The sequence below is a fragment of the Hyla sarda genome, chromosome 7, assembly GCF_029499605.1.
Source record: "Hyla sarda isolate aHylSar1 chromosome 7, aHylSar1.hap1, whole genome shotgun sequence".
Classification (NCBI taxonomy): Eukaryota; Metazoa; Chordata; class Amphibia; order Anura; family Hylidae; genus Hyla; species Hyla sarda.
This window is the reverse complement of record NC_079195.1, coordinates 903,012-930,581: the sequence shown is the minus strand read 5'-3', so window position 1 is coordinate 930,581 and position 27,570 is coordinate 903,012. Positions and strand designations below refer to the sequence as shown.

The following is a 27,570-nucleotide window of genomic DNA, read 5'->3' as shown; positions in this document are numbered from 1 at the left end:
CTGTATTTACTTAGGGGATCTGGGGGTCTGTATTTACTTAGGAGATCTGGGGTCTGTATTTACTAATGAGATCTGGGGTCTGTATTTACTTAGGGGATCTGGGGGGTCTGTATTTACTTAGGGGATCTGGGATCTGTATTTACTTAGGAGATCTGGGGGGTCTGTATTTACTTAGGGGATCTGGGGTCTGTATTTACTTAGGAGATCTGGGGGGTCTGTATTTACTTAGGGGATCTGGGATCTGTATTTACTAATGAGATCTGGGGTCTGTATTTACTTAGGGGATCTGGGGTCTGTGTTTACTTAGAGGATCTGGGGTCTGTATTTACTTAGGAGATCTGGGGTCTGTATTTACTTAGGAGATCTGGGGTCTGTGTTTACTTAGGGGATCTGGGGTCTGTATTTACTTAGGGGATCTGGGGTCTGTGTTTACTAAGGAGATCTGGGGGTCTGTATTTACTAATGAGATCTGGGGTCTGTATTTACTAATGAGATCTGGGGGGTCTGTATTTACTTAGGGGATCTGGGGTCTGTATTTACTTAGGGGATCTGGGGTCTGTATTTACTTAGGGGATCTGGGGTCTGTATTTACTTAGGGGATCTGGGGGGTCTGTATTTACTTAGGAGATCTGGGGTCTGTATTTACTAATGAGATCTGGGGTCTGTGTTTACTTAGGAGATCTGGGGGGTCTGTATTTACTTAGGGGATCTGGGATCTGTATTTACTTAGGAGATCTGGGGGGTCTGTATTTACTTAGGAGATCTGGGGTCTGTATTTACTTAGGGGATCTGGGGTCTGTATTTACTAATGAGATCTGGGGGGTCTGTATTTACTAATGAGATCTGGGGTCTGTATTTACTTAGGGGATCTGGGGTCTGTGTTTACTTAGAGGATCTGGGGTCTGTATTTACTTAGGGGATCTGGGGTCTGTGTTTACTAAGGAGATCTGGGGGTCTGTGTTTACTTAGGGGATCTGGGGGTCTGTATTTACTTAGGAGATCTGGGGTCTGTATTTACTTAGGAGATCTGGGGTCTGTATTTACTTAGGAGATCTGGGGGTCTGTATTTACTAATGAGATCTGGGGGGTCTGTATTTACTTAGGGGATCTGGGGTCTGTATTTACTTAGGGGATCTGGGGTCTGTATTTACTTAGGAGATCTGGGGTCTGTATTTACTTAGGAGATCTGGGGTCTGTATTTACTTAGGAGATCTGGGGTCTGTATTTACTAATGAGATCTGGGGTCTGTATTTACTTAGGAGATCTGGGGTCTGTATTTACTTAGGAGATCTGGGGTCTGTATTTACTAATGAGATCTGGGGTCTGTATTTACTTAGGAGATCTGGGGTCTGTATTTATTTAGGAGATCTGGGGGTCTGAATTTATTTAGGAGATCTGGGGTCTGAATTTATTTAGAGGATCTGGGGTCTGTATTTAGGGGATCTGGGGTCTGTATTTATTTAGGAGATCTGGGGGTCTGAATTTATTTAGAGGATCTGGGGTCTGTATTTACTTAGGGGATCTGGGGGTCTGTATTTACTTAGGGGATCTGGGGTCTGTGTTTACTTAGGAGATCTGGGGGGTCTGTATTTAGGAGATCTGGGGGTCTGTATTTACTTAGGGGATCTGGGGTCTGTGTTTACTTAGGGGATCTGGGGTCTGTATTTACTAATGAGATCTAGGGTCTGTATTTACTTAGGGGATCTGGGATCTGTGTTTACTTAGGGGATCTGGGGTCTGTATTTACTTAGGGGATCTGGGGTCTGTGTTTACTTAGAGGATCTGGGGTCTGTATTTACTTAGGAGATCTGGGGTCTGTATTTACTTAGGAGATCTGGGGTCTGTATTTACTTAGGGGATCTGGGGTCTGTATTTACTTAGGAGATCTGGGGGGTCTGTATTTACTTAGGGGATCTGGGATCTGTATTTACTAATGAGATCTGGGGTCTGTATTTACTAATGAGATCTGGGGTCTGTATTTACTTAGGAGATCTGGGGGTCTGTATTTACTTAGGGGATCTGGGGGTCTGTATTTACTTAGGGGATCTGGGGGTCTGTATTTACTTAGGGGATCTGGGGTCTGTATTTACTTAGGGGATCTGGGGGGTCTGTATTTACTTAGGGGATCTGGGATCTGTATTTACTAATGAGATCTGGGGTCTGTATTTACTAATGAGATCTGGGGGGTCTGTATTTACTAATGAGATCTGGGGTCTGTATTTACTTAGGGGATCTGGGGTCTGTGTTTACTTAGGGGATCTGGGGTCTGTGTTTACTTAGAGGATCTGGGGTCTGTATTTACTTAGGGGATCTGGGGTCTGTGTTTACTAAGGGGATCTGGGGTCTGTGTTTACTTAGGGGATCTGGGGGTCTGTATTTACTAATGAGATCTGGGGTCTGTATTTACTAATGAGATCTGGGGGGTCTGTATTTACTTAGGAGATCTGGGGTCTGTATTTATTTAGGGGATCTGGGGGTCTGTATTTACTTAGGGGATCTGGGGTCTGTATTTACTTAGGGGATCTGGGGTCTGTATTTATTTAGGGGATCTGGGGGTCTGTATTTACTTAGGGGATCTGGGGTCTGTATTTACTTAGGGGATCTGGGGGTCTGTATTTACTTAGGGGATCTGGGGTCTGTATTTACTTAGGAGATCTGGGGTCTGTATTTACTTAGGGGATCTGGGGGGTCTGTATTTACTAATGAGATCTGGGGGGTCTGTATTTACTAATGAGATCTGGGGTCTGTATTTACTTAGGGCATCTGGGGGGTCTGTATTTACTAATGAGATCTGGGGGGTCTGTATTTACTAATGAGATCTGGGGTCTGTATTTACTAATGAGATCTGGGGTCTGTATTTACTTAGGGGATCTGGGGTCTGTATTTACTTAGGAGATCTGGGGGTCTGTATTTATTTAGGGGATCTGGGGGTCTGTGTTTACTTAGGGGATCTGGGGTCTGTATTTACTTAGGAGATCTGGGGTCTGTATTTACTTAGGGGATCTGGGGTCTGTATTTACTAATGAGATCTGGGGGGTCTGTATTTACTAATGAGATCTGGGGTCTGTATTTACTAATGAGATCTGGGGTCTGTATTTACTTAGGAGATCTGGGGTCTGTATTTACTTAGGGGATCTGGGGTCTGTATTTACTTAGGGGATCTGGGATCTGTATTTACTAATGAGATCTGGGGTCTGTATTTACTTAGGGGATCTGGGGGTCTGTATTTACTAATGAGATCTGGGGTCTGTATTTACTAATGAGATCTGGGGTCTGTATTTACTTAGGAGATCTGGGGGTCTGTATTTACTAATGAGATCTGGGGTCTGTATTTACTTAGGAGATCTGGGGGTCTGTATTTACTAATGAGATCTGGGGTCTGTATTTACTTAGGGGATCTGGGGTCTGTATTTATTTAGGGGATCTGGGGTCTGTATTTACTTAGGGGATCTGGGGTCTGTATTTACTTAGGAGATCTGGGGGTCTGTATTTACTTAGGGGATCTGGGGTCTGTATTTACTTAGGGGATCTGGGGTCTGTATTTACTAATGAGATCTGGGGTCTGTATTTACTTAGGGGATCTGGGGTCTCTATTTAGGGGATCTGTATTTACTTAGGGGATCTGGGGGGTCTGTATTTACTAATGAGATCTGGGGTCTGTATTTACTTAGGGGATCTGGGGTCTGTATTTACTTAGGGGATCTGGGGTCTGTATTTACTAATGAGATCTGGGGTCTGTATTTACTAATGAGATCTGGGGGGTCTGTATTTACTTAGGAGATCTGGGGTCTGTATTTATTTAGGGGATCTGGGGGTCTGTATTTACTTAGGGGATCTGGGGTCTGTATTTACTTAGGGGATCTGGGGGTCTGTATTTACTTAGGGGATCTGGGGTCTGTATTTACTTAGGGGATCTGGGGGTCTGTATTTACTTAGGGGATCTGGGGTCTGTATTTACTTAGGAGATCTGGGGTCTGTATTTACTTAGGGGATCTGGGGGGTCTGTATTTACTAATGAGATCTGGGGGTCTGTATTTACTAATGAGATCTGGGGGGTCTGTATTTACTTAGGAGATCTGGGGTCTGTATTTACTTAGGGGATCTGGGGTCTGTATTTACTAATGAGATCTGGGGGGTCTGTATTTACTAATGAGATCTGGGGTCTGTATTTACTTAGGGGATCTGGGGTCTGTATTTACTTAGGGGATCTGGGGTCTGTATTTACTTAGGAGATCTGGGGGTCTGTATTTACTAATGAGATCTGGGGTCTGTATTTACTTAGGGGATCTGGGGGTCTGTATTTACTAATGAGATCTGGGGTCTGTATTTACTAATGAGATCTGGGGTCTGTATTTACTTAGGAGATCTGGGGGTCTGTATTTACTAATGAGATCTGGGGTCTGTATTTACTTAGGGGATCTGGGGTCTCTATTTAGGGGATCTGTATTTACTTAGGGGATCTGGGGGGTCTGTATTTACTAATGAGATCTGGGGTCTGTATTTACTTAGGGGATCTGGGGTCTGTATTTACTTAGGGGATCTGGGGTCTGTATTTACTTAGGGGATCTGGGGTCTGTATTTACTAATGAGATCTGGGGTCTGTATTTACTTAGGGGATCTGGGGTCTCTATTTAGGGGATCTGTATTTACTTAGGGGATCTGGGGGGTCTGTATTTATTTAGGAGATCTGGGGGGTCTGTATTTATTTAGGAGATCTGGGGGGTCTGTATTTACTTAGGAGATCTGGGGGGTCTGTATTTACTTAGGAGATCTGGGGGGTCTGTATTTATTTAGGAGATCTGGGGGGTCTGTATTTATTTAGGAGATCTGGGGGGTCTGTATTTACTTAGGAGATCTGGGGTCTGTATTTATTTAGGGGATCTGGGGGTCTGTATTTATTTAGGGGATCTGGGGTCTGTATTTACTTAGGAGATCTGGGGGTCTGTATTTACTTAGGAGATCTGGGGGTCTGTATTTATTTAGGAGATCTGGGGGGTCTGTATTTATTTAGGAGATCTGGGGGTCTGTATTTACTTAGGAGATCTGGGGGTCTGTATTTACTTAGGAGATCTGGGGGGTCTGTATTTATTTAGGAGATCTGGGGGGTCTGTATTTATTTAGGGGATCTGGGGGTCTGTATTTACTTAGGAGATCTGTATTTACTTAGGAGATCTGGGGGTCTGTATTTACTTAGGGGATCTGGGGGTCTGTATTTACTTAGGGGATCTGGGGTCTGTATTTACTTAGGAGATCTGGGGTCTGTATTTACTTAGGAGATCTGGGGTCTGTATTTACTTAGGGGATCTGGGGGTCTGTATTTACTTAGGAGATCTGGGGGGTCTGTATTTATTTAGGGGATCTGGGGTCTGTATTTACTTAGGAGATCTGGGGGGTCTGTATTTATTTAGGAGATCTGGGGGGTCTGTATTTATTTAGGAGATCTGGGGGGTCTGTATTTATTTAGGAGATCTGGGGGTCTGTATTTACTTAGGAGATCGGGGGTCTGTATTTATTTAGGGGATCTGGGGGTCTGTATTTATTTAGGGGATCTGGGGGTCTGTATTTATTTAGGGGATCTGGGGGTCTGTATTTATTTAGGGGATCTGGGGGTCTGTATTTACTTAGGAGATCTGGGGTCTGTATTTACTTAGGAGATCTGGGGTCTGTATTTACTTAGGGGATCTGGGGTCTGTATTTATTTAGGGGATCTGGGGGTCTGTATTTACTTAGGAGATCTGGGGTCTGTATTTATTTAGAGGATCTGGGGTCTGTATTTACTTAGGGGATCTGGGGTCTGTATTTACTTAGGGGATCTGGGGTCTGTATTTACTTAGGGGATCTGGGGTCTGTATTTACTTAGCAGATCTGGGGGTCTGTATTTACTTAGGAGATCTGGGGTCTGTATTTACTTAGGGGATCTGGGGTCTGTATTTACTTAGGGGATCTGGGGTCTGTATTTACTTAGCAGATCTGGGGGTCTGTATTTACTTAGGGGATCTGGGGTCTGTATTTACTTAGGAGATCTGGGGGTCTGTATTTACTTAGGGGATCTGGGGTCTGTATTTACTTAGCAGATCTGGGGGTCTGTATTTATTTAGGGGATCTGGGGTCTGTATTTACTTAGGAGATCTGGGGGTCTGTATTTATTTAGGGGATCTGGGGTCTGTATTTACTTAGGAGATCTGGGGGGTCTGTATTTACTTAGGAGATCTGGGGGTCTGTATTTATTTAGGGGATCTGGGGTCTGTATTTACTTAGGAGATCTGGGTTCTGTGTTTATTTAGGGGATCTGAATTTATTTAGGGGTCTCAGCTTGTACACTTCCTGTTCCGGGTGCTGTATTTGCTCAGAAGTTTAGGTCTGGGGTCCATATTTTGTGGTGTGATATAAAGGGTGACACTGCTGTGATTAAGGTGCCATATTTTTGTTATGTGTTGTTACTTGCGCTACATTATTCCTCTGGATCTTTCCGATGTCCCTTCTTAATGTTGGTTGCATGATCGGCCCTATTACTTATCACTCAAAGGGGCCCATGATCCCTCCTCTGTACACCACGTCCTGTGGATCGGTCCCTGGTGTTAGGATCTCCCCCCCCCCCCGTGTACACCACGTCCTGTGGATCAGTCCCTGGTGTTAGGAACTTCCCCCCCCCCCCCTGTACACCACGTCCTGTGGATCGGTCCCTGGTGTTAGGATCTCCCGCCCCCCCCCCCCCCCCCTGTACACCACGTCCTGTGGATCGGTCCCTGGTGTTAGGATCTCCCCCCCCCCCCCCCCTGTACACCACGTCCTGTGGATCGGTCCCTGGTGTTAGGATCTCCCCCCCCCCCCCCTGTACACCACGTCCTGAGGATCGGTCCCTGGTGTTAGGATCTCCCTAACCCCCCCCCCCCCCCGTACACCACGTCCAGTGGATCGGTCCCTGGTGTTAGGATCTCCCTAACCCCCCCCCCCCCCCCCGTACACCACGTCCAGTGGATCGGTCCCTGGTGTTAGGATCTCCCCCCCCCCCCTGTACACCACGTCCTGTGGATCGGTCCCTGGTGTTAGGATCTCCCCCCCCCCCCCCCCTGTACACCACGTCCTGAGGATCGGTCCCTGGTGTTAGGATCTCCCTAACCCCCCCCCGTACACCACGTCCAGTGGATCGGTCCCTGGTGTTAGGATCTCCCCCCCCCCCCCCCCCCTGTACACCACGTCCTGTGGATCGGTCCCTGGTGTTAGGATCTCCCCCCCCCCCCCTGTACACCACGTCCTGAGGATCGGTCCCTGGTGTTAGGATCTCCCCCCCCCCTGTACACCACGTCCTGTGGATCGGTCCCTGGTGTTAGGATCTCCCCCCCCCCCTGTACACCACGTCCTGTGGATCGGTCCCTGGTGTTAGGATCTCCCCCCCCCCCTGTACACCACGTCCTGTGGATCGGTCCCTGGTGTTAGGATCTCCCCCCCCCGTACACCACGTCCTGTGGATCGGTCCCTGGTGTTAGGATCTCCCCCCCCCCCCCCCGTACACCACGTCCTGTGGATCGGTCCCTGGTGTTAGGATCTCCCCCCCCCCCCCCCCCCCGTACACCACGTCCTGTGGATCGGTCCCTGGTGTTAGGATCTCCCCCCCCCCCCGTACACCACGTCCAGTGGATCGGTCCCTGGTGTTAGGATCTCCCCCCCCCCCCCCCCTGTACACCACGTCCTGTGGATCGGTCCCTGGTGTTAGGATCTCCCCCCCCCCCCCCTGTACACCACGTCCTGAGGATCGGTCCCTGGTGTTAGGATCTCCCCCCCCCCCCCCTGTACACCACGTCCTGTGGATCGGTCCCTGGTGTTAGGATCTCCCCCCCCCCCTGTACACCACGTCCTGTGGATCGGTCCCTGGTGTTAGGATCTCCCCCCCCCCCCCTGTACACCACGTCCTGTGGATCGGTCCCTGGTGTTAGGATCTCCCCCCCCCCCCCCCTGTACACCACGTCCTGTGGATCGGTCCCTGGTGTTAGGATCTCCCCCCCCCCCCCCCCCCCCTGTACACCACGTCCTGAGGATCGGTCCCTGGTGTTAGGATCTCTCCCCCCCCCCCCCCCTGTACACCACGTTCTGTGGATCGGTCCCTGGTGTTAGGATCTCCCCCCCCCCCCCCTGTATACCACGTCCTGTGGATCGGTCCCTGGTGTTAGGATCTCCCCCCCCCCCCCCCCTGTACACCACGTCCAGTGGATCGGTCCCTGGTGTTAGGATCTCCCCCCCCCCCCCTGTACACCACGTCCTGTGGATCGGTCCCTGGTGTTAGGATCTCCCCCCCCCCCCCCCTGTACACCACGTCCTGTGGATCGGTCCCTGGTGTTAGGATCTCCCCCCCCCCCCCCCCTGTACACCACGTCCTGTGGATCGGTCCCTGGTGTTAGAATCTCCCCCCCCCCCCCTGTACACCACGTCCTGTGGATCGGTCCCTGGTGTTAGGATCTCCCCCCCCCCCCCCCCCCTGTATACCACGTCCTGTGGATCGGTCCCTGGTGTTAGGATCTCCCCCCCCCCCCCCTGTACACCACGTCCTGTGGATCGGTCCCTGGTGTTAGAATCTCCCCCCCCCCCCCCCTGTACACCACGTCCTGTGGATCGGTCCCTGGTGTTAGGATCTCCCCCCCCCCCCCCCCCCCTGTATACCACGTCCTGTGGATCGGTCCCTGGTGTTAGGATCTCCCCCCCCCCCCCCTGTACACCACGTCCTGTGGATCGGTCCCTGGTGTTAGGATCTCCCCCCCCCCCCCCCCTGTACACCGCGTCCTGTGGATCGGTCCCTGGTGTTAGGATCTCCCCCCCCCCCCCCTGTACACCGCGTCCTGTGGATCGGTCCCTGGTGTTAGGATCTCCCCCCCCCCCCCCCCTGTACACCACGTCCTGTGGATCGGTCCCTGGTGTTAGGATCTCCAGACCATGTGAGCCCACCAGCCGCCTGTACCGGGGGTCTATCTGCTCCTGGACCCAGCAACCTGTTTTCCACCTCAATGCAGAAAGAAGCATAACGCCGTCACGACATCTCTGGTCTCCAGACGCAGAACCTTCGCGTTCCTCCCCGATGGCCCCGAGGCCGGATGTTCACTGGGACGGAGAAGAATTGTGCACAGGTGATTGGATTTGATCGCTGGATTGGGACCGCACGACACGTTTACCCATTTACCTCCATAAAAGGATAAAAAATGTAGGATAATAAATGGTTAATACCAAGGAACCGATCGTGGAGTCTTCTATGGTGAAGTGGAGGGCGAGTGGGCACCAAACATTGGGATATTGTCTACACCTGTGATCTCAAACTGTGGCCCTTTTAGATGTCACAGAACTTCAACTCCCAACATGTCCGGACAGCCATTACCTCTCCGGGCATGCTGGGAGTTGAAGTTTTCAACATCTGTAGGGCCACAGTTTGACACCACAGGTATACTGCTCTACACTGCTCTTGCACTGATCAGTGCTGCTCTATAATGTCCTCCATGCTGCTGCTGTAAATGTTACATCTCATCCCAGTGCTCAATTTACTGCTTACACCGATCAGTACAACACTATTATGTCCTCCATGCTGCTGCTGTATGCTGTAAATGTTACATCTCATCCCAGTGCTCAATTTACTGCTTACACCGATCAGTACTACACTATAATGTCCTCCATGCTGCTGCTGTATGCTGTAAATGTTACATCTCATCCCAGTGCTCAATTTACTGCTTACACCGATCAGTACTACACTATAATGTCCTCCATGCTGCTGCTGTATGCTGTAAATGTTACATCTCATCCCAGTGCTCAATTTACTGCTTACACCGATCAGTACTACACTATAATGTCCTCCATGCTGCTGCTGTATGCTGTAAATGTTACATCTCATCCCAGTGCTCAATTTACTGCTTACACCGATCAGTACTACACTATAATGTCCTCCATGCTGCTGCTGTATGCTGTAAATGTTACATCTCATCCCAGTGCTCAATTTACTGCTTACACAGATCAGTACTACACTATAATGTCCTCCATGCTGCTGCTGTATGCTGTAAATGTTACATCTCATCCCAGTGCTCAATTTACTGCTTACACAGATCAGTACTACACTATAATGTCCTCCATGCTGCTGCTGTATGCTGTAAATGTTACATCTCATCCCAGTGCTCAATTTACTGCTTACACCGATCAGTACTACACTATAATGTCCTCCATGCTGCTGCTGTATGCTGTAAATGTTACATCTCATCCCAGTGCTCAATTTACTGCTTACACAGATCAGTACTACACTATAATGTCCTCCATGCTGCTGCTGTATGCTGTAAATGTTACATCTCATCCCAGTGCTCAATTTACTGCTTACACAGATCAGTACTACACTATAATGTCCTCCATGCTGCTGCTGTATGCTGTAAATGTTACATCTCATCCCAGTGCTCAATTTACTGCTTACACAGATCAGTACTACACTATAATGTCCTCCATGCTGCTGCTGTATGCTGTAAATGTTACATCTCATCCCAGTACTCAAGTTACTGCTTACACCGATCAGTACTACACTATTATGTCCTCCATGCTGCTGCTGCTTGTAGTAAATTGTCTAAAACTGTCCATAACCTTAAGATACCTGTTAACCCATACACATGAACGCTCAGCTCGAGAGGTCATCCATTCACAGTGGAGGGAAGGGGAGACCCCTGCCAGACCCCTCCAGACTTTTCTGCCAATAGCTTATCACCGCAAGAGCAAACTCCAATGCCCCCCCCCCCCCCATTATCTGCAGTCAGAGGAGAGAGTGAGAGAGGCATGAAGCTCCCATATACCTTGGATATTCTGTTGTCACATTAGACATGTACGTGGGCCATGAAGCGTTACTGTCATTAAAAAAAATTTACTTTTGACATGTCACACAGACCTGTCAAATGTTTTGATTGGTCAATGTCTGCTTGTAGGGAATGTTTTATCTTAATCCAGTGCTGGACTCAAAGCTTATACTAAACAGTACTGCTCTATAATGTCCTCCATGCTGCTGTTTAGTAAATGTTATAATCCCTCCCCCATTGCTGGACTCGCAGCTTACACTGATCAGTACTGCTCTATAATGTCCACCATGCCGCTGCTGCTGCTGCTAGTAATTATTATATTTCTCCTCAATGCTGGACTCACAACTTACACTGATAAGTTTTGCTCTATTATGTCCTCCATGCTGCTGCTGCTTGTAGTAATTGTTATATTTCTCCCCAGTACTGGACACACATGTTACGCTTATCAGTACTGCTCTATACACTACACTATAATGTCCTCCATGCCACTGCCGGAAGTAAATGCTATATTTCTCCCCAGTACTGGACACACATGTTACGCTTATCAGTACTGCTCTATACACTACACTATAATGTCCTCCATGCCACTGCCGGAAGTAAATGCTATATTTCTCCCCAGTACTGGACATACATAATGGACTTAACATATTACACATATTATGCTGATCAGTGCTGCTCTATAATGTCCTCCATGCTGCTGCTTGAAGTAAATGTAATATCTCCCCCAGTGAAAGACTCACAGCTTACACTAATCAGTACTGCTCTATAATGTCCTCCATGCTGCTGCTGCTTGTAGTAAGTTATATCTCTCGCCCCCCAATGCTGGACTTGCAGCTTACACCAGTCAGTACTGCTCTGTAATGTTCTCCTTGCTGCTGCTGCTTGTAGTAAGTTATATCTCTCCCCCCCCCCCCCCCCCCCCAATGCTGGACTCGCAGCTTACACCAGTCAGTACTGCTCTATAATGTTCTCCATGCGGCTGCTGCTTTCAGTAAATGTTATCTCATAGTCCAGCGCTGGATTCATAGCTTACACTGATCAAGGGTGAGACCCCCAATAATTTCTTGATATACCTGCTATGCTTCACTCCCTGGCTGGCCACTTGATACAACTTGTTGCAGGAGATGGGCTCCATAGACTTATATAACTTATAATGGAGCCTGTATGATCAAAACCTTTCACGTCTGTGGTCACTGCACCTGCACTCACATTTAAGCTCCGAAATGTTTTATTTATACAGATATCGCTTGTCTGGGCGCTGGTAACCATGGAATATTTTGTGAGATGTTTCCACCAGAATTTTCTTGGATGTAAAAGTTATCGCAAAAATTGACAATGTTTGCACAAACATTGCCGATTTTGGCACCAAACGCGGCAATTTTGGCGCAAAAAAAAAAACAACAATATGGCTGCTACAAAAAAATATTTTGGTGCAAAAAAAAAAAAAAGTGGTGCAAAAATGAATTTTCACATATTTTCAAAGCAGCAAAAGAGACCTTTGAAAATGTGAGGAGAAAAAAAAAAAAGGTGCGAATAATATCGCTGCAACAGAAATTACAGGAGTTTTTGAGAATCTCCCCCAAAATGTCTGGGTTTAAAAAAATATGTAATTTTGCTGAAGAATCTGTCCCCTTCCCTCTGTATCGGTGTTTACCAACCAGAATGCCTCCAAGTGTCGCAAAACTTGGCATGCTGGGAGTTGCAGTTTTGCAAAAGCTGGAGGCACCCTGGTAGCAGAAATTAGTGTGCGACATGGGTATGCAGCAGAGCTGAATGTGTGATTATGTGTAAGCCACACACACACTCAGCTCTGCTACATACACCTGATCACACACTCAGCTCTGCTACATACACACACTCAGCTCTGCTACATACACACGCTCACACACGTACATAGACCCAACAGCTGTACCTCCTTCTCCCTCCCTCTCCCTGCACATACAGTGGTATATTCTTAGCTGTACGGTCACCATGGCTACACTACACAGGTGCAATCTCCTGCACTCATCAAGAACATTTGAATTTTACACAGTTTGAAGGGTGATCTGTGTATTTCACCTGCACTACAACCCGGTGTATTGTCCCCCGGTGTATTGTCTCCCGGTGTATTGTCCCCCGGTGTAATGTCCCCCGGTGTAATGTCCCCCGGTGTAATGTCCCCCGGTGTATTGTCCCCCGGTGTATTGTCCCCCGGTGTATTGTCCCCCGTGTATTGTCTCCCGGTGTAATGTCCCCCGGTGTATTGTCTCCCGGTGTATTGTCCCCCGGTGTATTGTCCCCCGGTGTATTGTCTCCCGGTGTATTGTCCCCCGGTGTATTGTCCCCCGGTGTATTGTCCCCCGGTGTATTGTCTCCCGGTGTATTGTCCCCCGGTGTAATGTCCCCCGGTGTAATGTCCCCCGGTGTAATGTCCCCCGGTGTATTGTCCCCCGGTGTATTGTCCCCCGGTGTATTGTCCCCCGTGTATTGTCTCCCGGTGTAATGTCCCCCGGTGTATTGTCTCCCGGTGTATTGTCTCCCGGTGTATTGTCCCCCGGTGTATTGTCCCCCGGTGTATTGTCTCCCGGTGTATTGTCCCCCGGTGTATTGTCCCCCGGTGTATTGTCCCCCGGTGTATTGTCCCCCGGTGTATTGTCCCCCGGTGTATTGTCCCCCGGTGTATTGTCCCCCGGTGTATTGTCCCCCGGTGTATTGTCCCCCGGTGTATTGTCCCGTCTCCCGGTGTATTGTCTCCCGGTGTATTGTCTCCCGGTGTATTGTCTCCCGGTGTATTGTCTCCCGGCGTATTGTCTCCCGGCGTATTGTCCCCCGGCGTATTGTCCCCCGGCGTATTGTCCCCCGGCGTATTGTCCCCCGGCGTATTGTCTCCCGGCGTATTGTCTCCCGGCGTATTGTCTCCCGGCGTATTGTCTCCCGGCGTATTGTCTCCCGGCGTATTGTCCCCCGGCGTATTGTCCCCCGGTGTATTGTTCCCCGGTGTATTGTTCCCCGGTGTATTGTCCCCCGGTGTATTGTCTCCCGGTGTATTGTACTGCGCTCTTCTCTCCTCTCCATCTCTATACTGCGCTCTTCTCTCCTCTCCATCTCTATACTGCGCTCTTCTCTCCTCTCCATCTCTATACTGCGCTCTTCTCTCCTCTCCATCTCTATACTGCGCTCTTCTCTCCTCTCCATCTCTATACTGCGCTCTCTTCTCCATCTCTATACTGCGCTCTCCTGCCTGTCTCTGTGCTGCGCTCTCCTGCCTGTCTCTGTGCTGCGCTCTCCTGCCTGTCTCTGTGCTGCGCTCTCCTGCCTGTCTCTGTGCTGCGCTCTCCTGCCTGTCTCTGTGCTGCACTTTCCTGCCTGTCTCTGTGCTGCACTCTCCTCCTCTCGTAGGGCCTCGCCCTGTTCCATCCTCGCCCTCTCTCTCTCACACCCGGCTGTCTCTCGCCCTCTCTCTCTCTCTCACACCCGGCTGTCTCTCACCCTCTCTCTCTCACACCCGGCTGTCTCTCGCCCTCTCTCTCTCACACCCGGCTGTCTCTCGCCCTCTCTCTCTCACACCCGGCTGTCTCTCGCCCTCTCTCTCTCACACCCGGCTGTCTCTCGCCCTCTCTCTCTCACACCCGGCTGTCTCTCGCCCTCTCTCTCTCACACCCGGCTGTCTCTCGCCCTCTCTCTCTCACACCCGGCTGTCTCTCGCCCTCTCTCTCTCACACCCGGCTGTCTCTCGCCCGCTCTCTCTCACACCCGGCTGTCTCTCGCCCGCTCTCTCTCACACCCGGCTGTCTCTCGCCCGCTCTCTCTCACACCCGGCTGTCTCTCGCCCTCTCTCTCTCACACCCGGCTGTCTCTCGCCCGCTCTCTCTCACACCCGGCTGTGTCTCGCCCCCTCTCTCTCTCACACCCGGCTGTCTCTCGCCCCCTCTCTCTCTCACACCCGGCTGTCTCTCGCCCCCCCTCTCTCTCTCACACCCGGCTGTCTCTCGCCCCCTCTCTCTCTCACACCCGGCTGTCTCTCGCCCCCTCTCTCTCTCACACCCGGCTGTCTCTCGCCCCCTCTCTCTCTCACACCCGGCTGTGTCTCGCCCCCTCTCTCTCTCACACCCGGCTGTCTCTCGCCCCCTCTCTCTCTCACACCCGGCTGTCTCTCGCCCCCCCTCTCTCTCTCACACCCGGCTGTCTCTCGCCCCCTCTCTCTCTCACACCCGGCTGTCTCTCGCCCCCTCTCTCTCTCACACCCGGCTGTCTCTCGCCCCCTCTCTCTCTCACACCCGGCTGTCTCTCGCCCTCTCTCTCTCACACCCGGCTGTCTCTCGCCCGCTCTCTCTCACACCCGGCTGTGTCTCGCCCGCCCTCCAATCCTTTTTCTGATATGTAGCAGAGCTGAGACTGTCAGATGTAGCACAAGGCTTTTCCTGGGTCGTGACAGGCAGTGGGGAAATTGTTAAAGGGGCACTCCATCTCAATGGGCTCCAGAGAGTAAAACAGATTTGTAAATTGCTTCTACTAAAAAGTCTTAATACTTCCAGTACTTATCAGCTGCTATATGCACCACAGGAAGTTATTTTCTTTTTGAATTTCCTTTAGTCTGACCACAGTGCTCTCTGCTGACACCTCTGTCCACGTCAGGAACTGTCCAGAGCAGGAGAGGTTTGCTATGGGGATTTGCTCCTACTCTGGACAGTTCCTGACGTGGACAGAGGTGTCAGCAGAGAGCACTGTGGTCAGACTAAAGGAAATTCAAAAAGAAAATTACTTCCTGAGGATCATGTAACAGCTGATAAGTACTGGAAGGATTAAGATTTTTTAATACAAGTAATTTACAAATCTGTAGAACTTTCTGGAGCCAATTGATATGAAAAAACAATGCTTTTTACTGGAGTTCCCCTTTAAGGACCCTGATCTACATGGCGGTGTTATGTGGAGTCAGTATAGGCGGATTGATGAGGCATTACAGGGTATTGTTATTTGGACACATTATTGTAAGGGCCCAGTACGGTAATATTACTTGGATACTATATGGAGGTATTGTACAGTATGTAAGGAGGTATAATAAGTGTATGTATGGATGTGTATTATGGGCACTATATGGTGGTATTATTTATTTGATGTATAGAGGTATTTTATGGTGTAAATATATATGGATGTGTAGTATGAGCAGTGTATGGTGGTATTATTTTTATGATGTATAAAGTTATTATACAGTATATATAAGGATATGTAGTATGAGAACTATATGGTGGTCTTATTTATATGATGTATAGAGGTATTATACAGTATATATATGGATGTAGTATGAGCACTATATGGCGGTATTATTTATATTTGTATATGTAGTATGAGCACTATATGGCAGTATTATTTATGTGCATGTGTAGTATGAGCTCTATATGCCGGTATTATTTTTATGAAGTATGTGTAGTATGAGCACTATATAGTGGTATTATTTATATGTGTATGTGTAGTATGAGCACTATATGGCGGTATTATTTATATGATGTATGTGTAGTATGAGCACTATATGGCGGTATTATTTGTATGTGTAGTATGAGCACTATATGGCGGTATTATTTTTATGAAGTATGTGTAGTATGAGCACTATATGGCAGTATTATTTATATGATGTATAGAGGTATTATACAGTATATATATATATATATATATATATATATATGGATGTAGTATGAGCACTATATGACGGTATTATTTGTATGTGTAGTATGAGCGCTATATGGCGGTATTATTTATGTGTATGTGTAGTATGAGCACTATATGGCGGTATTATTTATATGTGTATGTGTAGTATGAGCACTATAAGGCGGTATTATTTTTATGAAGTATGTGTAGTATGAGCACTATATAGTGGTATTATTTATATGTGTATGTGTAGTATGAGCACTATATGGCAGTATTATTTGTATGTGTAGTATGAGCACTATATGGCGGTATTATTTATATGATGTATGTGTAGTATGAGCACTATATGGCGGTATTATTTATATGATAGAGGTATTATACAGTATATATATATATGGATGTAGTATGAGCACTATATGGCGGTATTATTTATATGTGTAGCATGAGCACTATATGGTTGTATTATTTATATGTGCAGCATGAGCACTATATGGCGGTATTTATATGTGTAGTATGAGCACTATATGGCGGTATTATTTATTTGATGTATGTGTAGTATGAGCACTATATGGCGGTATTATTTATATGTGTATGTGTAGTATGAGCACTATATGGTGGTATAAATAATACCGCCATATAGTGCTCATACTACATATACACATAAATAATGTGTATATGTAGTATGAGCACTATATGGCGGTATTATTTATATGTGTATGTGTAGTATGAGCACTATATGGCGGTATTATTTATATGTGTATGTGTAGTATGAGCACTATATGGTAGTATTATTTATATATGTAGTATGAGCACTATATGGCGGTATTATTTATGTGTATGTGTAGTATGGGCACTATATGGCAGTATTATTTATATGTTTAGTATGAGCACTATATGGCGGTATTATTTATATGTGTATGTGTAGTATGAGCACTATATGGCGGTATTATTTATATGTGTAGTATGAGCACTATATGGCGGTATTATTTATGTGTAGCATGAGCACTATATGGTTGTATTATTTATGTGTAGCATGAGCACTATATGGCGGTATTATTTATATGTGTAGTATGAGCACTATATGGCGGTATTATTTATATGATGTATGTGTAGTATGAGCACTATATGGCGGTATTATTTATATGATGTATAGAGGTATTATACAGTATATATATGGATGTAGTATGAGCACTATATGGCGGTATTATTTGTATGTGTAGTATGAGCACTATATGGTGTTATTATTTATGTGTATGTGTAGTATGAGCACTATATGGTGATATTATTTATATGTGTATATGTAGTTTGGGCACTATATGGCGGTATTATTTATATGTGCATGTGTAGTATGGGCACTATATGGCGGTATTATTTATATGTAGTATGAGCACTATATGACGGTATTATTTATGTGTATGTGTAGTATGAGCACTATATGGCGGTATTATTTATGTGTGTATATGTAGTTTGGGCACTATATGGCGGTATTATTTATATGTGTATGTGTAGTATGGGCACTATATGGCGGTATTATTTATATGTGTATATATAGTATGAGCACTATATGGCGGTATTATTTATGTGTATGTGTAGTATGAGCACTATATGGCAGTATTATTTATGTGTATGTGTAGTATGAGCACTATATGGCGGTATTAATTATATGTGTAGTATGAGCACTATATGGCGGTATTATTTATATATGTAGTATGAGCACTATATGACGATATTATTTATATGTGAATGTGTAGTATGAGCACTATATGGCGGTATTATTTATGTGTGTATATGTAGTTTGGGCACTATATGGTGGTATTATTTATATGTGTATGTGTAGTATGGGCACTATATGGAGGTATTATTTATGTGTATGTGTAGTATGAGCACTATATGGCAGTATTATTTATGTGTAGTATGAGCACTATATGGCGTGTTATTTATATGTGTATGTGTAGTATGGGCACTATATGGCGGTATTATTTATATGTGTAGTATGGGCACTATATGGCGGTATTATTTATATGTGTAGCATGAGCACTATATGGCGGTATTATTTATATGTGTATGTGTAGTATGAGCACTATATGGCGGTATTATTTATATGTATATGTGTAGTATGAGCACTATATGGCGGTATTATTTATATGTGTAGCATGAGCACTATATGGCGGTATTATTTATATGTGTATGTGTAGTATGAGCACTATATGACGGTAGTATTTATATGTGTATGTGTAGTATGGGCACTATATGGCGGTATTATTTATATGTGTATGTGTAGTATGAGCACTATATGGCGGTATTATTTATATGTGTAGTATGAGCACTATATGGCGGTATTATTTATATGTGTATGTGTAGTATGGGCACTATATGGCGGTATTATTTATATGTGTAGTATGAGCACTATATGGCGGTATTATTTATATGTGTATGTGTAGTATGAGCACTATATGGCGGTATTATTTATATGTGTAGTATGAGCACTATATGGCGGTATTATTTATATGTGTATGTGTAGTATGGGCACTATATGGCGGTATTATTTATATGTGTAGTATGAGCACTATATGGCGGTATTATTTATATGTGTATGCGTAGTACGAGCACTATATGGCGGTATTATTTATATGTGTAGTATGAGCACTATATGGCGGTATTATTTATATGTGTATGCGTAGTACGAGCACTATATGGCGGTATTATTTATATGTGTAGTATGAGCACTATATGGCGGTATTATTTATATGTGTAGTATGAGCACTATATGGCGGTATTATTTATATGTGTAGTATGAGCACTATATGGCGGTATTATTTATATGTGTATGCGTAGTACGAGCACTATATGGCGGTATTATTTATATGTGTAGTATGAGCACTATATGGCGGTATTATTTATGTGTATGTGTAGTATGAGCACTATATGGCAGTATTATTTATATGTGTAGTATGAGCACTATATGGCGGTATTATTTATATGTGTATGTGTAGTATGAGCACTATATGGCGGTATTATTTATGTGTGTATATGTAGTTTGGGCACTATATGGTGGTATTATTTATATGTGTATGTGTAGTATGAGCACTATATGGCGGTATTATTTATGTGTAGTATGAGCCCACTGTTCGTCATGTTTTCCTATTGATTTATCTTCCCGTAGTTGCTGATCCAGCAGATACACAACGTGCTCAGCTCTGCTACATCTGATAGTTTTTCTCGCCCCCTCATTGAGTTGTCACTTGTATAAAGTCTCCACCATAACGTGACTTCTACAGTATTTTCCCACAGGGAGAGCTGGATCCTGCGGAGCCCTGAATGGGTTAAATCCCCCCCCCCCCCTGGGGCTCCATGGACATTCCTCTCCTCCTCCTTCCATCCTCTTCCTCCTCCATCCTCCTCCACCCCTGGCTGCTGCCCCCTCTCCTCCTCCTTCTCCCTCAGTCCTGGGTGAGGAGACGCGGGGACACGGTGGGCCATGAAGCGTGGGATCCTCCTCGCCCTTGTAGCCCTCGTCCCCCTGTGGTGCCAGGCTCAGGAGGTGGAGGAGCAGCGCTCCTGTGATGGGGCATTCGATCTCTACTTCATTCTAGACAAGTGAGTGTCCCGAGGGGAACAGGAGGGAACAAAGGGGCTGAAGTATTAGAGTGTCCTGACACAGTGGGACGGAGTGCATACGAGGCTACGCCACCAGACGTGGACCATGAAAAAAACAACCGGGATCTAACAGATCCATAAAACTCCAGAATATTCATGTCCCAAATCTTATCGCCCGTTTCTTCACAACTTTTTGGAATGTCCGAAATGTAACGTAATATAATATAAGTGCGTCCTTCTGAGCTATACACAGTCCGGGGTCTGGATATGAATGTCCTGAATCTGAGTGCACAGGGCCTGGCTCTGAGTGCCCTGGGTCTGGGTCTGAGTGCCCGGGGTCTGGCTCTGAGTGTCCTCGATCTGAGTTCCCGGGGTCTGGATCTGAGTGCCCGGGGTCTGGATCTGAGTGCTTGGAGTCTGTCTGGGTGCCTGGGGTCTGGATCCGAGTGTCCTGGATCTGAGTGACCGGGGTCTGGATCTAGGGGCCTGTGGTCTGGATCTGAGTGACTGGAATCTGAGTGCCCAGAGTCTGGATCTGAATGTCTAGAGTTCTGGATCTGACTGCACAGGGACTGGATCTTAATGTCTTGGTTCTGGATCTGAATGCACAGGGTCTGGATGTAGGTGCCCGAGATCTAAATCTCAGTGCCTGGGTTCTGAGTGCCCGGGGTCTGGGTCTGAGTGCCCGGGGTCTGGATCTGAATGTCCTCGATCTGAGTACCCGGGGTCTGGGTCTGAGTGCCCAGGGTCTGGATCTGAGTGCTTGGAGTCTGCATCTGGGTGCCCGGGGTCTGGATCTGAGTGCTTGGAGTCTGCATCTGGGTGCCCGGGGTCTGGATCTGAGTGCCCCTGGTCTGGATCTGAGTGCCTGGGGTCTAGCTCTGAGTGCACAGAGGTCTGGCTCTGGGTGCCCGGGTTCTGGGTCTAGGTGCCGGGTTCTTGGTCTAGGTGCCCGGGGGTCTGGATGTTGGTGTCGGGGTCTGAGTGCCCGGGGTCTGGATGTTGGGGTCTGGATCTGAGTGCCCGGGTCTGGATTTGAGTGCCCATGGTCTAGATGTTGGTGTCTGGGTCTGAGTGCCCGGGGTCTGGATCTGAGTGCCCGGGGTCTGTATGTTGGTGTCTGGGTCTGAGTGCCCGGGGTCTGGATGTTGGTGTCTGGGTCTGAGTGCCCAGGGTCTAGGTCTGTTGGTGTCGGGGTCTGAGTGCCCGGGGTCTGGATGTTGGTGTCAGGGTCTGGATCTGAGTGCCCGGGGTCTGGATCTGAGTGCCCATGGTCTGGATGTTGGTGTCTGCGTCTGAGTGCCCGGGGTCTGCGTCTGAGTGCCCGGGGTCTGGATGTTGGTGTCGGGGTCTGGATCTGAGTGCCCGGGGTCTGGATCTGAGTGCCCGGGGTCTGGATCTGAGTGCCCGGGGTCTGGATCTGAGTGCCCGGGGTCTGGATCTGAGTGCCCGGGGTCTCGAAGTTGATGTCTGGATGTTGGTGCCCGGGGTCTGGATGTTGGTGCCCGGGGTCTGGGTCTGAGTGCCCGGGGTCTGGGTCTGAGTGCCCGGGGTCTGGGTCTGAGTGCCCGGGGTCTGGATCTGAGTGCCCATGGTCTGGATGTTGGTGTCGGGGTCTGCGTCTGAGTGCCCGGGGTCTGGATCTGAGTGGTCTGGGTCTGAGTGCCCGAGGTCTGGATGTTGGTGTCGGGGTCTGGATCTGAGTGCCCGGAGTCTGCATCTGAGTGCCCAGGGTCTGGATCTGAATATCCTCGATCTGAATGCCCAGAGTCTGGATCTGAGTGCCCGGGGTCTGGGTGTTGGTGTCGGGGTCTGGGTCTGAATGCCCGGGGTCTGGATCTGAATGCCCGGGGTCTGGATCTGAATGCCCGGGGTCTGGATCTGAATGCCCGGGGTCTGGGTGTTGGTGTTGGGGTCTGGGTGTTGGTGTCGGGGTCTGGGTCTGAGTGCCTGGGGTCTGGGTCTGAGTGCCCGGGGTCTGGATCTGAGTGTCTTGTTGCCACCTCTTGCCCACCCCCTGGGCTCCTCCCTCCATGTCCCGGTGGTGAGGTGTAGACAGAGGGGATGCTGGGATATCCTGATGGTCTATAGACCTGATATCTTTGTGCTCTGCAGTAATGGGATTAGCTGTGAGGACCCTCGTCCATCCACACTGCGCCCCCCGGGGGACGGTCACATGGTACACCTGACGCACATGGGACGGCACATCAGCAGTGTGTGACACAGTGTCAGGCGGCACATGGCTCCTTGATATGTCTATGGATGTGTACGGCAGTGCCCACAGCTGATGTTTTGTCACAGTGAGGGTCTGAGTGCCCGGGGTCTGGGTCTGAGTGCCCGGGGTCTGGATCTGAATGTCCTCGATCTGAGTGCACAGAGGTCTGGCTCTGGGTGCCCGGGTTCTGGGTCTAGGTGCCCGGGTTCTTGGTCTAGGTGCCCGGGGTCTGGATCTGAGTGCCCATGGTCTGGATGTTGGTGTCGGGGTCTGGATCTGAGTGCCCATGGTCTGGATGTTGGTGTCGGGGTCTGGATATGAGTGCCCGGGGTCTGGATGTTGGTGTCGGGGTCTGAGTGCCCGGGGTCTGGATCTGAGTGCCCGGGGTCTGGATCTGAGTGCCCGGGGTCTGGATATGAGTGCCCGGGGTCTGGATGTTGGTGTCGGGGTCTGAGTGCCCGGGGTCTGGATCTGAGTGCCCGGGGTCTGGATTTGAGTGCCCATGGTCTAGATGTTGGTGTCTGGATCTGAGTGCCCGGGGTCTGGGTCTGAGTGCCCGGGGTCTGGATGTTGGTGTCTGGGTCTGAGTGCCCGGGGTCTGGATGTTGGTGTCTGGGTCTGAGTGCCCAGGGTCTAGGTCTGTTGGTGTCTGGGTCTGAGTGCCCAGGGTCTAGGTCTGTTGGTGTCTGGGTCTGAGTGCCCAGGGTCTAGGTCTGTTGGTGTCGGGGTCTGAGTGCCCGGGGTCTGGATGTTGGTGTCGGGGTCTGGATATCGGGGTCTGGATCTGAGTGCCCGGGGTCTCGATCTGAGTGCCTGGAGTCTGGATGTTGGGGTCTGGGTCTGAGTGCCCGGGGTCTGGATCTGAGTGCCCGGGGTCTGGATGTTGGTGTCGGGGTCTGCGTCCGAGTGCCCGGGGTCTGCGTCCGAGTGCCCGGGGTCTGCGTCCGAGTGCCCGGGGTCTGGATCCGAGTGCCCGGGGTCTGGGTCTTAGTGCCCGAGGTCTGGATGTTGGTGTCGGGGTCTGGGTCTGGATCTGAGTGCCCAGGGTCTGGATGTTGGTGTCTGCGTCTGAGTGCCCGGGGTCTGGATGTTGGTGTCGTGGTCTGGGTCTGAGTGCCCGAGGTCTGGATGTTGGTGTCGGGGTCTGCATCTGAGTGCCCGGGGTCTGGATCTGAATGTTCTCGATCTGAATGCCCAGGGTCTGGGTCTGAGGGTCTGGGTGTCGGGGTCTGGATCTGAGTGCCCGGGGTCTGGATCTGAATGCCCGGGGTCTGGGTGTTGGTGTCGGGGTCTGGGTCTGAGTGCCCGGGGTCTGGATCTGAATGTTCTCGATCTGAATGCCCAGGGTCTGGGTCTGAGTGCCCGGGGTCTGGATGTCGGGGTCTGGGTCCGAGTGCCCGGGGTCTGGGTCCGAGTGCCCGGGGTCTGGGTCCGAGTGCCCGGGGTCTGGATCTGAGTGCCCGGGGTCTGGGTGTTGGTGTCGGGGTCTGGATCTGAGTGCCCGGGGTCTGGATCTGAGTGTCTTGTTGCCACCTCTTGCCCACCCCCTGGGCTCCTCCCTCCATGTCCCGGTGGTGAGGTGTAGACAGAGGGGATGCTGGGATATCCTGATGGTCTATAGACCTGATATCTTTGTGCTCTGCAGTAATGGGATTAGCTGTGAGGACCCTCGTCCATCCACACTGCACTCCCCCCGGTCACATGGTACACCTGACGCACATGGGACGGCACATCAGCAGTGTGTGACACAGTGTCAGGCGGCACATGGCTCCTTGATATGTCTATGGATGTGTACGGCAGTGCCCACAGCTGATGATTTGTCACAGTGTGTCATGTAATGATTCTGAGCTGATGATTTGTCACAGTGTGTCATGTAGTGATTCTGAGCTGATGATTTGTCACAGTGTGTCATGTAGTGAGGCAGAGCTGATGATTTGTCACAGTGTGTCATGTAATGATTCTGAGCTGATGATTTGTCACAGTGTGTCATGTAATGATTCTGAGCTGATGATTTGCCACAGTGTGTCATGTAGTGAGGCAGAGCTGATGATTTGTCACAGTGTGTCATGTAATGATTCTGAGCTGATGATTTGTCACAGTGTGTCATGTAGTGAGGCAGAGCTGATGATTGGTCAGTGTGTCATGTAGTGATTCTGAGCTGATGATTTGTCACAGTGTGCCATGTAGTGAGGCAGAGCTGATGATTTGTCACAGTGTGCCATGTAGTGATGCTGAGCTGATGATTTGTCACAGTGTGTCATGTAGTTAGGCAGAGCTGATGATTTGTCACAGTGTGTCATGTAGTGAGGCAGAGCTGATGATTTGTCACAGTGTGTCATGTAGTTAGGCAGAGCTGATGATTTGTCACAGTGTGTCATGTAGTGAGGCAGAGCTGATGATTTGTCAGTGTGTCATGTAGTGAGGCAGAGCTGATGATTTGTCACAGTGTGTCATGTAGTGAGGCAGAGCTGATGATTTGTCACAGTGTGTCATGTAGTGAGGCAGAGCTGATGATTTGTCAGTGTGTCATGTAGTGAGGCAGAGCTGATGATTTGTCACAGTGTGTCATGTAGTGAGGCAGAGCTGATGATTTGTCACAGTGTGTCATGTAGTGAGGCAGAGCTGATGATTTGTCACAGTGTGTCATGTAGTGAGGCAGAGCTGATGATTTGTCACAGTGTCATGTAGTGATTCTGAGCTGATGATTTGTCACAGTGTGTCATGTAGTGATTCTGAGCTGATGATTTGTCACAGTGTGTCATGTAGTGATTCTGAGCTGATGATTTGTCACAGTGTGTCATGTAGTGAGGCTGATGATTTCTCCCAGTGTGTCATGTAGTGAGGCTGAGCTGATGATTTGTCACAGTGTGTCATGTAGGGAGGCTGATGATTTCTCCCAGTGTGTCATGTAGTTAGGCAGAGCTGATGATTTGTTACAGTGTGTCATGTAGTGAGGCATAGCTGATGATTTGTCACAGTGTGTCATGTAGGGAGGCTGAGCTGATGATTTGTCACAGTGTGTCATGTAGGGAGGCTGAGCTGATGATTTGTCACAGTGTCATGTAGTTAGGCTGAGCTGATGATTTGTCACAGTGTGTCATGTAGGGAGGCTGAGCTGATGATTTGTCACAGTGTGTCATGTAGTTAGGCAGAGCTGATGATTTGTTACAGTGTGTCATGTAGTGAGGCTGAGCTGATGATTTGTTACAGTGTGTCATGTAGTGAGGTTGATGATTTGTTACAGTGTGCCATGTAGTGAGGCAGAGCTGATGATTTGTTAGTGTGTCATGTAGTGATTCTGAGCTGATGATTTGTCACAGTGTCATGTAGTGAGGCAGAGCTGATGATTTGTCACAGTGTGTCATGTAGTGAGGCAGAGCTGATGATTGGTCAGTGTGTCATGTAGTGATTCTGAGCTGATGATTTGTCAGTGTGTCATGTAATGATTCTGAGCTGATGATTTGTCACAGTGTGTCATGTAGTGATTCTGAGCTGATGATTTGTCACAGTGTGCCATGTAGTGATGCTGAGCTGATGATTTGTCACAGTGTGTCATGTAGTGAGGCTGATGATTTCTCACAGTGTGTCATGTAGTGAGGCAGAGCTGATGATTTGTCACAGTGTGTCATGTAGTGAGGCAGAGCTGATGATTTGTCACAGTGTGTCATGTAGTTAGGCAGAGCTGATGATTTGTCACAGTGTGTCATGTAGTGAGGCAGAGCTGATGATTTGTCACAGTGTCATGTAGTTAGGCAGAGCTGATGATTTGTCACAGTGTGTCATGTAGTGAGGCAGAGCTGATGATTTGTCACAGTGTGTCATGTAGTGAGGCAGAGCTGATGATTTGTCACAGTGTGTCATGTAGTGAGGCAGAGCTGATGATTTGTCACAGTGTGTCATGTAGTGAGGCAGAGCTGATGATTTGTCAGTGTGTCATGTAGTGAGGCAGAGCTGATGATTTGTCACAGTGTGTCATGTAGTGAGGCAGAGCTGATGATTTGTCACAGTGTGTCATGTAATGATTCTGAGCTGATGATTTGTCACAGTGTGTCATGTAGTGAGGCTGAGCTGATGATTTGTCACAGTGTGTCATGTAGTGAGGCAGAGCTGATGATTTGTCACAGTGTGTCATGTAGTGAGGCAGAGCTGATGATTTGTCACAGTGTGCCATGTAGTGAGGCAGAGCTGATGATTTGTCACAGTGTGTCATGTAGTTAGGCTGAGCTGATGATTTGTCACAGTGTGTCATGTAGGGAGGCTGAGCTGATGATTTGTCACAGTGTGTCATGTAGTTAGGCAGAGCTGATGATTTGTTACAGTGTGTCATGTAGTGAGGCTGAGCTGATGATTTGTTACAGTGTGTCATGTAGTGAGGTTGATGATTTGTCACAGTGTGCCATGTAGTGAGGCTGAGCTGATGATTTGTTACAGTGTGTCATGTAGTGATTCTGAGCTGATGATTTGTCACAGTGTCATGTAGTGATTCTGAGCTGATGATTTGTCACAGTGTGCCATGTAGTGATGCTGAGCTGATGATTTGTCACAGTGTGTCATGTAGTGAGGCAGAGCTGATGATTTGTCACAGTGTGTCATGTAGTTAGGCAGAGCTGATGATTTGTCACAGTGTGTCATGTAGTGAGGCAGAGCTGATGATTTGTCACAGTGTGTCATGTAGTGAGGCAGAGCTGATGATTTGTCACAGTGTGTCATGTAGTGAGGCAGAGCTGATGATTTGTCACAGTGTGTCATGTAGTTAGGCAGAGCTGATGATTTGTCACAGTGTGTCATGTAGTGAGGCAGAGCTGATGATTTGTCACAGTGTCATGTAGTTAGGCAGAGCTGATGATTTGTCAGTGTGTCATGTAGTGAGGCAGAGCTGATGATTTGTCACAGTGTGTCATGTAGTGAGGCAGAGCTGATGATTTGTCACAGTGTGTCATGTAGTGAGGCAGAGCTGATGATTTGTCACAGTGTGTCATGTAGTGAGGCAGAGCTGATGATTTGTCAGTGTGTCATGTAGTGAGGCAGAGCTGATTTGTCACAGTGTGTCATGTAGTGAGGCAGAGCTGATGATTTGTCACAGTGTGTCATGTAGTGAGGCTGATGATTTGTCACAGTGTGTCATGTAGTGAGGCAGAGCTGATGATTTGTCACAGTGTGTCATGTAGTGAGGCAGAGCTGATGATTTGTCACAGTGTGTCATGTAATGATTCTGAGCTGATGATTTGTCACAGTGTGTCATGTAGTGAGGCAGAGCTGATGATTTGTCACAGTGTGCCATGTAGTGAGGCAGAGCTGATGATTTGTCACAGTGTGTCATGTAGTTAGGCAGAG

General features: G+C 48.3%; 2 protein-coding genes across 6 annotated transcripts in view; one reads left to right on the top strand and one right to left on the bottom strand.

Annotated features, from left to right (window-relative positions):
• Positions 1 to 27,570, bottom strand: part of LOC130281658 (uncharacterized) — a 107,766-nt gene that overhangs the window by 34,600 nt on the left and 45,596 nt on the right. The window contains exon 1 of one of the 3 annotated variants that reach the window (XM_056529112.1): positions 8,993 to 9,057. The exons of the other annotated variants lie outside the window; for them this stretch is intronic. The gene's annotated coding sequence lies outside the window, so the exon portion shown is untranslated. Of the gene's footprint in view, positions 1 to 8,992; positions 9,058 to 27,570 lie in introns of those variants that run through there. 3 annotated transcript variants of the gene reach the window in all.
• LOC130281657 (anthrax toxin receptor 1-like) overlaps positions 19,837 to 27,570 on the top strand; it is a 159,947-nt gene continuing 152,213 nt past the window's right edge. For 2 of the 3 annotated variants that reach the window (XR_008846068.1, XM_056529108.1), the window contains exon 1: positions 19,837 to 20,021. Coding sequence is in view for 2 of the 3 variants with exons in the window: in XM_056529108.1 (XP_056385083.1) it covers positions 19,903 to 20,021 (119 nt within the window). In the remaining variant the exon portion in view is untranslated. Of the gene's footprint in view, positions 20,022 to 22,111; positions 22,201 to 27,570 lie in introns of those variants that run through there. The other variant, XM_056529109.1, reaches the window with a different exon arrangement.